Here is a 12,329-nt window from a genome sequence, read left to right as displayed (position 1 = left end):
GCACGTCACCACGCCTGGCTAATTTTTGTATTTTTTAGTAGAGACGGAGTTTCACCATATTGGCCAGACTGGTCTGGAACTCCTGACCTTGTGATCTGCCCGCCTCAGCCTCCCAAAGTGCTGGGATTACAGGTGTGAGCCACTGCGCTTGGCCAGCTTACCCTTTTTTTAAAAAAACATAAATACTAGGATATTGAGATTATTGAAAATGCTTTTGGTGCTTCAGTTTTTAATTTATACTTAGAGCAGTTTTTGAAGTTTAAGATCTCATTTACTTCTAAGTAATAGTTTTACTAGTAGTCAAAATCGCTTCAAAATACCGTAATCCTCATTGCTGTAAACTCCTACGGGGCAGGTGTGGAGTTTTATTAAGCGGCTATATAGTGTACTCTGTGAATTCCAACTCCTTGCTTGCCAGATGTGACCTTAAGCAAGTTAACTTCTGTGTGCCACATTGTTTTCCTCTGTAAAAGGATAAAGTGAATATAATACATTAGTTTATTAAGCCTTAGTTTAATAGTGTCTGTCTCTTAAGTTTTACATATGAGTAGACAGTGTCTTTCTTGTTTAGTGAATAATCAGTCTTATTATTTAATAGTATTTCTACTAAATTTATTGTATAAGATTATACTAATCTTGTTTAGTGCACGGTAATCACTTCTCATATTTAACCTGTAAGTGTAATATAGTTTATTTATATACCATTTATTTCTTTTATTTTTTGAGACAGAGTCTTGCTCTGTCACCTAGGCTGGGGTGCAGTGGTGTAATCTTGGTTCACTGCAACCTACGCCTCCCAGGTTCAAGCGATTCTCCTGCCTCAGCCTCCTTAGTAGCTGGGATTACAGGCACGAGCCACCACATCCAGCTAATTTTTGTGTTTTTAGTACAGACAGGGTTTCACCATGTTGGCCAGGCTGGTCTTGAACTCCTGGCCTCAAGTGATCTGTCTGCCTCGGCCTCCCATAGTGCTGGGATTATAGGCGTGAGCCACTGCATCCAACCTACTTACCTTTTGTTTTTGCTTGCATTACCCTTTCTTTGCCTTGTTTCATTTGGCTAAGATTGTCTTGTTTACTTGCTTTGTTTCTGAGGGATTATATGAGATTTCTATGGGTTTTTCCATAATGGAGTGTACTTTTATTATTTTATTATTTGTTTTTTTGAGACAGGGTCTCACTCTGTCGCTCAGGCTGGAGTGTAGTGATGCAGTCACTGCTCACTGCAGCCTCAACTTTCTTGGCTCCAGTGATCCTTCCACCTCAGCCTCCTGAGTAGCTGGAACCACAGGCACCCACCACCCACACCCAGCCAGTTTTTTTGTGTGTGTGTTTTTAGTAGAAACAGGGTTTCACCATGTTGGCCAGGCTAGTCACGAACTCCTGGCCTCAAGTAATCCACCCGTCTCAGCTTCCCACAGTGCTGGGTTTACAGGCATGAACCACTGAACCCGGCGTCATGCAATATATTGACTACTTACTTCACTGAAGTGAACTTGTATGGATACTCAAAAAGTACAGTTTCTACTGAATACATACTGTTTTTGCGTCATGCTAAAGCTGAACAGTTTTACATTGAACTGTCTGTCATTAGGGACTGTCTGTATTGTGAAATCTTAATTTTGTCCTTATTAATACAGGAACAGGGCTGGTCGTGGTGGCTCACACCTGTAATCCTGGCACTTTGGGAGGCTGATGTGGGTGGATCACTTGTGGTCAGGAGTTTGAGACCAGCCTGGCCAACATGGTGAAACCCTGTCTCTACTAAAGATACAAAAATTAGCTGAACGTGGTAGTGCACACCTGTAATCCCAGCTGTTCGGGGAGCTGAGACAGGAGAATTGCTTGAACCCAGGAGGTAGCGGTTCCAGTGAGCGAGATCATGCCACTACACACCAGCCTGGGTGACAGAGCAAGACGGTGTCTCAAAATAAAGACAGCAACAAAGGTATCAATAACTCTAAATATAGGTTAAATTCCCACAAAAATCTCATTTTGAAAAATCTTTTTTTTTGTTTGAAACAGAGTCTCACTCTGTTGCCTAGGCTGAGTACAGTGACGACATCTTGGCTTATTGCAGCCTCTAATTCCTGGACTCAAGCAATCCTCTCCCCTCAGCCTCCTGAGCAGTTGGAACTACTACATGTGCATCCCGCCTGCACCCAGCTAATTCGTGTTTTTTAGAGATAGTGTCTTGCTGTGTTGCTCAGGCTGGAGACTGATCTGCAACTCCTGGCCTTAACCACTTTATTTTTTAAGCAAATTTTCACCATGTTTTCAGTTAATATGAATTTGCATTTCACTGATCTCATGCTAGCTGACAATGGGCTGAAGGTGAAGGGAGGAGAAAGATGGACATGTTATATAAAAGCATGTATGATAAAGTAGAACGTCACCTTGGTTAAAAATGTGTAATGATTTGAATGATACAAATATAAGTAGTTAAGAGTTATTTTGAACTTGATACCTTTGCTAGAGGAAAAGGTACTATATGCTTTTTTTTATGAAAAATCATTAGAAGAAAAAAAATGGAATATTTAGAGGAAAGTGTATCCTGATGTTAAAAGTGAAAATGAAATAGGACATTGAGAAAATTTTTTTTAATGTAAATGTGTATATGGTAATGTATTAATTAGCGTTAGGTATGTACATGGATTTTTCCTGTATTTCTGAAGACCTGTGAAAAGGAGAAGTTGAAATCATGAAGAATTGGCTGATGGAAATTAAGGTAGACAGGCAAATGGAAATGTGGCCCCCCAGGAGGGTGGGTGAACTCTGAGAGACACAGTCATTCCTGTAAATAAGGCTGTCCCAACATCAAAGGAGAGGCCTGAGACTGGGAGTCAGGAGTCTGCCATTCTTTTTTTTTTTGAAATGGAGTTTCACTCTGTCGCCCAGGCTAGTGTGTGATGGCGCCATCTCAGCTCACTACAACCTCCACCTCCTGGGTTCAAGTGATTCTCCTGCCTCAACCTCCTGAGTAGCTGGGATTACAGGTGCATGCCACCACGCCCGGCTAATATTTGTATTTTTAGTAGAGGTGGGGTTTCACCATGTTGGTCAGGCTGGTCTCGAACTCCTGACCTCATGATCCACCTGCCTTGGCCTCCCACAATGGTGGGATTACAGGCATGAGCCACTGCACCTGGCCAAGTCTGCGATTCTTGCCAGCTCTACCCAGTTGTGTCATCGTAAGCAAGTCACTGAACTTCTCTGGATTCCCTTCTCCTTTTGTAAAATAAGCATGTTATCTGTTCATCCTGCCTTGGGCATTGTGATAAGGATAAGATGAGATTATAGAATTTTACAAAATTAAAAGTGCTAGACAAATGATTTTATGAAAATATAAAGATTAGGTTGAATTGGTCTGCATAGAAAAAGGAATGTTGAGGAGAACATTCCTTAAGATTACTCAGCTTCCTTGGCTAGAAATTGGAAGTCATTAAGTATCTTTGTGGTTGAAAATGTTTGGTGTCTCAGGTGGTTCTACTAATTGCTAAAGCGGTCTACCTTGAGCTCATGGTAAATTTGTCAGTTGAAGGTGGTGATAAATTAATACATTCCTGGTTTACCAATTGGTCTTATAAGTATTTGATTGGTTTAAATGAATTTACTAGGATTTAACTAACAATGGATGACCTGGTGAAATCCTATTTCAGACCTAATCTGGGAGCCTGCAAGTGACAACAGCCTTTGAAGTCCTTAGACAGCTTGGCCTGGAGGAGAACACATGAAAGAAAGGTTTGTTTCTGCTTAGTGTAATCTATGAAACTATTTTTTAAAACAGTATAATTGTAGTGTACAAAGTTCTGTTTTTCTTTCCCTTTTCAGAACCTCAAGAGGCTTTGTTTTCTGTGAAACAGTATTTCTATACAGTTGCTCCAATGACAGAGTTACCTGCACCGTTGTCCTACTTCCAGAATGCACAGATGTCCGAGGACAACCACCTGAGCAATACTGTACGTAGCCAGGTACAGTGTGAGTCTCTGCAACTGCCTTTGCCAGACTGGATTCACTTATCATCTTCCCTTACCTCTAAGAAATGCTGAGGGGGCTGAGCAGGCTTTCTCTACTTTACCAAATTTACAATCTATTTGTTGAACTTCAGCTGATTGTTGGGGGACACAGGGCTGTTTAACACACAGGTGTTGATACAGTTCCTACCTAACTCACATATCACCACCTCAGGTGAAGCCTTCTCCAGCTTCCCAAGGTGTGCAGCACCTCAGAGTTCACGTTGTTTATTATTTTACCTATCTTGCTCTTCTTCTCCTATGGCTGAGTTTATTTTATTTACTGTATTCAGTACCTAACAGTTCCTGTTAGTGCTCAGTAAATATTCATTATGATTGTACAATGCAAGGATAAGTGTAGAAATTCTAAGAGTTCAAAGAGGGATTCAGGAAAGGAATGTAATCTGTGCTGTGGGACAAAGAGACTCCTCACCAGCTACATACACAGATGTCAAATCTGACTACAACTCTACTAGCTAATCATTATAAAGTGAGAGCAGAGGCCAGGGCGTGGTGGCTCATGCCTATAATCCCAGCACTTTGGGAGGCCGAGGCGGGGAGATCACCCAAGGTCAGGAGTTCAAGACCAGCTTGGTCAACATGGAGAAACCCCGTCTCTACTGACAATACAAAAATTAGCTGGGCTTGGTGGTGGGTGCCTGTAATCCCAGCTATTTGGGAGGCTGAGCCAGGAGAACCGCTGGAACCCAGGAGATGGAGGTTGCAGTGAGCTGAGATCGCACCATTGCACTCCAGTCTGGGCGACAAGAGCAAAACTCTGTCTCAAAAAAAATAAATAAATACTAAATAAATAAATAAATAGAGAAAGAAAAAGAAAAGGAGCGCAGACTGCATGGATGTTCTGTAGTCCTACAGTATCTGTAGGATTTTTAGAGGCGGAACCAGAATAGAGGAAAACACAAGGCCAACTATAACCTATCCAGTTGCACTAGGTGTGGGGTCAGATTTTCCTCTTTAGGACCAGAGAGCAGAGCTAGGAACAGTGGTGGAAGTTACCAGGCAATAAGGTCTGGATCAATAAAAAGAACTTTCTCATAGCCTGGCTTGGTGGTAGATGCCTATAGTCCCAGATACTCAGGAGGCTGAGGTACAAGGATTACATGAGTCTAGGCATTTGAGTCCAGCATGGGCAACATAGAGAGGCTCTGTATTTTTCATTTTTTTTAATTTTCCCACAGTTATTGTACATCTGGGCTGCCTTGTAGGCTTGTGTGTACTTTTCACTACAAACAAACAGTCACAAAAGGCTGAAAGGCCACTCTAGCAAAATCTGTAGAGGACTAGTCTGTGAATTCAGCAATTGAACTAGAGCACTGGATGGCCTGGAACTTCCTTTTACACTCTGAAGATTTAGGATTCTTCACTTTTCTCATCAGTAAAATTAGATAATTTACTAGATAATTTGAAAATTCTTTCCCAGCTGGAAAGTTTTGATGTGCCTAGAAGCTAGGATGGCCAGTTGTCCCAGTTTGTCTAAAACTAGAGGTTCTGGAACACAGGACTTTCAGTTTTAAAATTGGGACAGTCCTGAGCAATAGGATCAAATCAGTTATTTACCAGAAGTGTGTAATCAAATTGAAACAATTTTGGATCTGACTAACCAAGTCTTACTCACTTAGTTGACTTTCTTGGTTAACTTCGAGTACTATTACAGTTCTATATTGTTATATTGTTAGAGTTCAAATAGAATATAACCTCTAAAGCATTTCTTGGTCCAAAGGTTAAATGTTGCCTTTAGCTTCATTTCTTTTTTTTTTTTTTTTTTTTTGTAGTTTTTAGTAGAGACGGGGTTTCACCGTGTTAGCCAGGATGGTCTCGATCTCCTGACCTTGTGATCTGCCCGTCTCGGCCTCCCAAAGTGCTGGGATTACAGGCTTGAGCCACCGCGCCCGGCCTGCCTTTAGCTTCATTTCTTCAACTCTAAGCACATACTGTGACGAGCTGCTAAAGCCTAGAAAATAGTTTTCTTTTTGTGGGCTGCTGTGCATAATCTCATTCATAGTAAAGGGATTTGAAGTTTGATGACAGAATAGTCAGAGAACTGAAGTTGTGTTTGTTTTTTTAGCCCAAATATTATTTCTCAAGTTTTTGTTGTGAAATGTTTCAAGGACATACAGGAAGTATGGCACTTAATGTAACAGGCACCCATGTACCTATCACCCAACTTTATTAAACTTTAACATCTTATTTGCTCGTTTTTTGATAAGCTTTTTTTGCTTCTATTGCTTATTGATCCTACGCTAAATGAAATCCTAACTAAACAAAACAAGATTTTGCATTTAATTTGAAAAGAAACTAGTTATATGACAAAAAAATTGCAGATAAAATTGAAGTGCTCCTCCCCCATTCCTTTTCCTCTTTTCTCAGGGTAGTTACTGTCCTGAATTGGGTATTTATCATGTTTACTATAATAAAATTGGGTATTAGGCTTACTGTAATATTTATGCACATAAATCATATCATATTATGTAATATACTTGGCATGTTTTAAAACTTTAGGCCGGGCGTAGTGGCTTACACCTGTAATCCCAGCACTTTGGGAGGCCGAGGCTGGTGGATCATGAGGTCAGGAGTTCAAGACCAGCCTGGCCAACATGGTGAAACCCTGTCTCTACTAAAAAAAAATACAAAATTTAGCCGGGTGTGATGGCGGGCACCTGCAATCCCAGCTACTCCAGAGGCTGAGGCAGAGAATTGCTTGAACTCGGGAGGTGGAAGTTGTAGTGAGCCAAGATCTCACCACTGCACTCTACACTCTAGCCTGGGTGACAGAGTGAGACTCTGTCTCCAAAAAAAAAAAAAAAGCAACTGGGTGCGGTGGCTTATTCCCAAAGTAATCCCAGCACTTTGGGAGGCCGAGGAGGGCGGATCACAGGGTCAAGAGACTTGAGACCATCCTGGTCAACATGGTGAAACCTCGTCTCTACTAAAAAATACAAAAATTAGCTGGGTGTGGTAGCGCACGCACACCTGTAGTTCCAGCTGCTCAGGAGGCTGAGGCAGGAGAATCACTTGAACCCGGGAGGCAGATGTTGCAGTGAGCAGAGATCACGCCACTGCACTCTAGCCTGGCGACAGAGTGAGACTCCATCTCAAAAAACAAAACACAAAAAACTTTATATAGTTTGTGTCTGAAAGTTGAAGAGAATTTCCACATATATGTTAGTATATGTTGCAAAAGAGGCATTCCTTTGTAGAATTTTAGGCATTCATGTATACGTAGATGCATGTAGCTCTAGCATTCGTTTTCTCTTGTGAATATATAAAAATTGTTCTGTTTGGCCAGGCGGGGTGGCTCAAGCCTGTAATCCCAGCACTTTGGGAGGCTGAGATGTGCGGATCACGAGGTCAGGAGATCGAGACCATCCTGGCTAACCCGATGAAACCCCGTCTCTACTAAAAAAATACAAAAAAACTAGCCGGGCGAGGTGGTGGCCCCTGTAGTCCCAGCTACTGGGGAGGCTGAGGAAGGAGTATGGCGGGAACCCGGGAGGTGGAGCTTGCAGTGAGCCGAGATCCGGCCACTGCACTCCAGCCTGGGCAACAGAGCGAGACTCCGTCTCAAAAAAAAAAAAAATTGTTCTGTTTGCAGACATTTGGTAGGTTCCAGTTTTTCACAATAACTGACAGTACTGCAGTGACATACTAATTCATTAGTCTGTGTGCCCTTGTGTGAGTTTCTCAAAGATAGTTGCTGTGTGATTGGATATTTGGGTCTTAGCACTATTTTAGAGATTGCTAGGATTCTTCCAAAGTGGTTATGCATCAAGAGTATATTGCAGGCCAGGTTCACGGCCGTATTACCTATCTTGGAAAAATAAGAGAAGAAAAGCATGGGTGATCTTGGTGATTTCCCCCTTTCATTTTCTAAATGTTCTATAATACTAAATGTAATACTAAATGTTCTATAATACTAAATATGATATTAAATGTTTTAATAATTTAAAAAGCTGTTTTGAAAAAAGTAATCTCACTCTGTCACCCAAGCTGGAGTGCAGTGTTGCTATCTCAATTCACCGCAACCTCAACCTCCCAGGCTTAAGTGATCCTACCACCTCAGCCTCCCAGGTAGCTGGGACCACAGGCTCATGCCACCACACCCGGCTACTTTTTTGTATTTTTGGCAGAAACAAGGTTTCACCATGTTGCACAGTCTGGTCCCGAACTTCTGAGCTCAAGTGGTCCACCTGTCTTGGCTTCCCAAAGTGGTCCACCTGTCTTGGCTTTTTTGGTTTGTTTTGTATCAGCTGTTCTAACTCCATGACTTTAGTCAGTCATCACAGAAAACTTGGAATGCTTGATCCCTTTCCACAGATATTCCACAGGTAGCATACTATTCTTTTGTGACCTTTCTTCACATTAAAAAATATAAAAAATATTTTAGGTTGGGCACGGTGACTCACCCCTGTAATCCCAGCACTTTGGGAGGCTAAGGTGGGTGGATTACTTGAGGCCAGGAGTTCCAGACCAGCCTGGCCATCATGGTGAAACCCGTCTCTATTAAAAATACAAAAATTAGCCAGGCATGGTGGTGTGCCCTTGTCATCCTAGCTACTTGGGAGACTGAGGCACGAGGATTGCTTTCAGGGTTCACCTGGGGAGGTCAAAGCTGCATTTAGCCGAGATCACACCATTGCACTCCAGCCTAGGTGACAAAGTGAGACCCTGTCTCAAATAAATACATAAAAATAAGCAAAAAACAAACCTAGAAGCTATTTAAAGGACCTTGAGGAGATAAAAAATAAATGAAAGGGGTGATCTAAATTTAAATAGAATCTGCAGCTCCAGTTAGCCTTTGACAGTGTTATTGTATCGTTTATAGTTACGAATTTGTTTTCTCAGTTGTGTTCAAGTGGAGTAAGGCAAAAAAGAACTTAAAATCTCAATGACCTCCAGAGAAACATGCTAGCTTTTGCATGAGTAAAATCTCTTAGGCACAAATCTTAATACATATCAAGAAACTTTAGGCTTAAGCCTAACATAACAGCTTCATAAATGTTCAGTATTATTTCTAACCGGTTATGTCAACTGTTTGTGGAAATGACAGCCTTTTTTGGCATTAGAGGAATGGTTAAACCTCTGACTCCAGGGAATCACAAAGCTTGGTCAGATGCTGAATGGAATTATGTGTGTTGTTGGAAACATGTTCCCTATGATTAATAAATGTTTTCAAGTTTTCCACTTAACTTGCCAGTTCTTTGGTTAAGCCATTCTTCTAGTTCTGTCCTACAGAGCAGGCTTAGAGCCCCACATTTCTCATTATAGAAATTCAAACAATATCCATTAAGTCTTTTTTTTTTGCCCATTAAGTCTTAAAGGATTAATACATTTTCTTTCCTTTTTTTTTTTTTTGAAATGGAGCCTCCCTCTGTTGCTCAGGCTGGTGTTGAATTGCATGATCTCGGCTCACTGCAGCCTCCACCTCCTAGGTTCAAGCGATTCTCCTGCCTTAGCCTCCCGAGTAGTTGGAATTAGTGGGGTGTGCCACCACACCTGGCTAATTTTAGCATTTTAGATAGAGATGGGGTTTCACCATGTTGGTCAGGTTGGTCTTGAACTCCTGACCTCAAGTGATCTGCCCACCTAGGCCCCTCAAAGTGTTGGGATTACAGGCATGAGCTACCGTGACTGCCAATACATTTTCTTATAAATATTAATTATTGAAAACATGTATTTTAAGTAAATATTCACACTATAAATATATTAACATAATTGAATACATTATAACCACGTAGGCATGTTAACTGTTTACATGTGTGCGTGAAATATTAAGGGAAAAGGGTAGAATATAATATTTGTAAGCACTTATAACTATGTATATGTGTGTATATATTGAAAAACATTAGGATTTGGGGTGTTGTAAAAATAAGTTACTGTTTTCTTTATAAAATTACCTAAGTTCATATTCAACTACACACAATTATAAACTTAATTATAGAGCTAGGTGTGGTGGCTCATGTCTGTATTCCTAGTACCTTGGGAGGCTGAGGCAGGAGGATCCCTTCAGACCAGGGGTTTGAGACTAGACTGGGTAACATAGCACGATCTTGTCTCTACAAAAAAAACTGAAAATTAGTGGGGTGTGGTAGTGTGCTTCTGTGGTTCCAGCTACTTGGGAAGCTGAGGCAGGAGAATTGTTTGAGACTAGGAGGTTGAGGCTGCAGTGAGCTGTAATCATGCCACTGCACTTCAACCTGGGCAGCAGAGTGAGACCCTGCCTCAAAAAAAGAAAAATATGTGTGGCAAAAACTGCCGTGAACAAAGTCCAAAACAAACTAGGACAAAGGCTTGAAATACATGACAGATATATCCCAATATACATAGAATTCTTCTGAAATTAAAAAGGAACATGAACAACTAACTCAGTAGCAAAGGTTACAAGCAATATTTATGGAGTAAGAAATAGAAACAGCAATAAATATATGAAAAGCCTGGTTGATCAGCCTTACTAATAGAGATAAAAATTAAAACTTCACTTCTTACCTATCAGTGAGTTAAAATTGATACACTGCTACTGAGGTTGTAGGGAAATAGGCTTTCTTGTATGCTGTATTCTTTGGAGTTAAGTTAGTATTTATTTGGAGGCAAGCTGTTAATTGAATCTACAGATATACATGCCTTTTGGAAATAATTTAGCAATTAAATCTAACCTAATCTAATCTGACCTAGCATTTTACTTCTAGAGGTTTATCCTATAAAAATATTACCAGAGGAGTGCCAAGAATTTTTATTGAAGTTTTATTTATAACAGTGAGAATGTGGCAATAACTTAATCTTTATCATTAATTGCTTATGGCTTACCCAGTTAGTAGTGTAAAGGTAGTGGTTAACAGTAGGGTCTCAGCCGGGCGCGGTGGCTCAAGCCTGTAATCCCAGCACTTTGGGAGGCCGAGACGGGCGGATCACGAGATCAGGAGATCGAGACCATCCTGGCTAACCCGGTGAAACCCCGTCTCTACTAAAAAATACAAAAAACTAGCCGGGCGAGGTGGTGGGCGCCTGTAGTCCCAGCTACTCGGGAGGCTGAGGCAGGAGAATGGCGTAAACCTTGGAGGCGGAGCTTGCAGTGAGCGGAGATCCAGCCACTGCACTCCAGCCTGGGTGACAGAGCAAGACTCCGTCTCAAAAAAAAAAAAAAAAAAAAACAGTAGGGTCTCTTGACTAAACAGTTGGACTTTGAATCTCTGTTCTAGAACTTCTTAGCACTATGATATTTGGCAAATTATCTGGCCTCACTAAACTTCAGTTTCTTTATCTGTTAAATGAAGTTTATAGCAATTAACTTAGAGTTTTATTTAAATTAAATGAGATAACCTGAATTAATACACTACCTAGCACATACTTGTTCAATAAATATTAACATTTCTTATGAAAATTGCCATATTTAAGAATGAGGTATATTTATATGTCCAACATAGAATCAAATATATTTTGTCATTATTATCTTTTTTTGAGACAGGGTCTCCTCCTATCACCCAGGCTAGAGTGTAGTGGTGTGATCATAGCTCACTGCAGTCTCTTAAGTCCTGGGCTCAAGTGATTCTTCCATCTCAGCCTTGTGAATAGCTGGGAGTACAGGTGTGTGCCACCATGCCTGGCTAATATTTTTTGTTGTTAGTTTTCCTTTTTTTGGTAGAGCTGGGGTCTCGCTATGTTGCCGAGGCCGGTCTTGAACTCCTGGGCTCAAGCGATTTTCCCTTCTTGACCTCCTGAAGCATACAGTTTTTTTAGGGCAGTGAAACTATTCTGTATGACACTGTAATCATGGAAACCTGTCATTGTCTGTTTATACAAACCCATAGACTGTATAACACCTAAAGTGAACCCTAAGGTAAACTGTGGACTGTCAATGTAGGTTCGTCTGTTGTAACAGTTTACCACAGTGGTGCAGGATGTTGACAGAGAGAGGCTGTGCCTGTTGGAGAGGGTATGTGGGAATTCTCTGTACTTGCTGCTCAATTTTGCTGTGGATCTAAGATTCCATTTAAAAATATTTTATGGCATGGTGGCACATACTTGTAAACCTACCACTTTAGAAGGCTGAGGCAGATGGATCACTTGAGCTCAGGAGTTTGGGACCAGCCTGGGCAACATGGTGAAACCCCATCTCTATGAAAAAAAAAAAAAGTAAATCATAATAATAATAATTAGCTGGGCATGGTGGCATGTGCCTATAGTCCCAGGTACTTGGGAGGCTGAGGTGGGAGGATGACTTCAGCCTGGGAAGTGGGGGTTGCAGCGAGCAGTGATCATGCCACTGCACTCCAGCCTGGACAACAGAGCCAGACTCCGTCTC

The 12,329-nt window shown here is 41.2% G+C and overlaps 1 protein-coding gene across 5 annotated transcripts in view; it reads left to right on the top strand.

Annotated features, from left to right (window-relative positions):
- Nucleotides 1–12,329, top strand: part of PSEN1 (presenilin 1) — a 96,569-nt gene that overhangs the window by 7,905 nt on the left and 76,335 nt on the right. For 2 of the 5 annotated variants that reach the window (XM_011949617.1, XM_011949618.1), the window contains exons 2-3: nt 3,659–3,740; nt 3,831–3,958. In XM_011949617.1, the coding sequence (XP_011805007.1) occupies nt 3,884–3,958 (75 nt within the window). In that variant the 5' untranslated portion in view covers nt 3,659–3,740; nt 3,831–3,883. Of the gene's footprint in view, nt 1–3,658; nt 3,741–3,830; nt 3,971–10,873; nt 10,921–12,329 lie in introns of those variants that run through there. The other 3 variants (XM_011949615.1, XM_011949616.1, XM_011949619.1) reach the window with 2 other exon arrangements.

The sequence above is a fragment of the Colobus angolensis genome, unplaced genomic scaffold, assembly GCF_000951035.1.
Source record: "Colobus angolensis palliatus isolate OR3802 unplaced genomic scaffold, Cang.pa_1.0 Scaffold3, whole genome shotgun sequence".
Taxonomy (NCBI): domain Eukaryota; kingdom Metazoa; phylum Chordata; class Mammalia; order Primates; family Cercopithecidae; genus Colobus; species Colobus angolensis.
The sequence above is the reverse complement of the archived record's forward strand: the minus strand, read 5'-3'. Positions and strand labels throughout refer to the sequence as shown.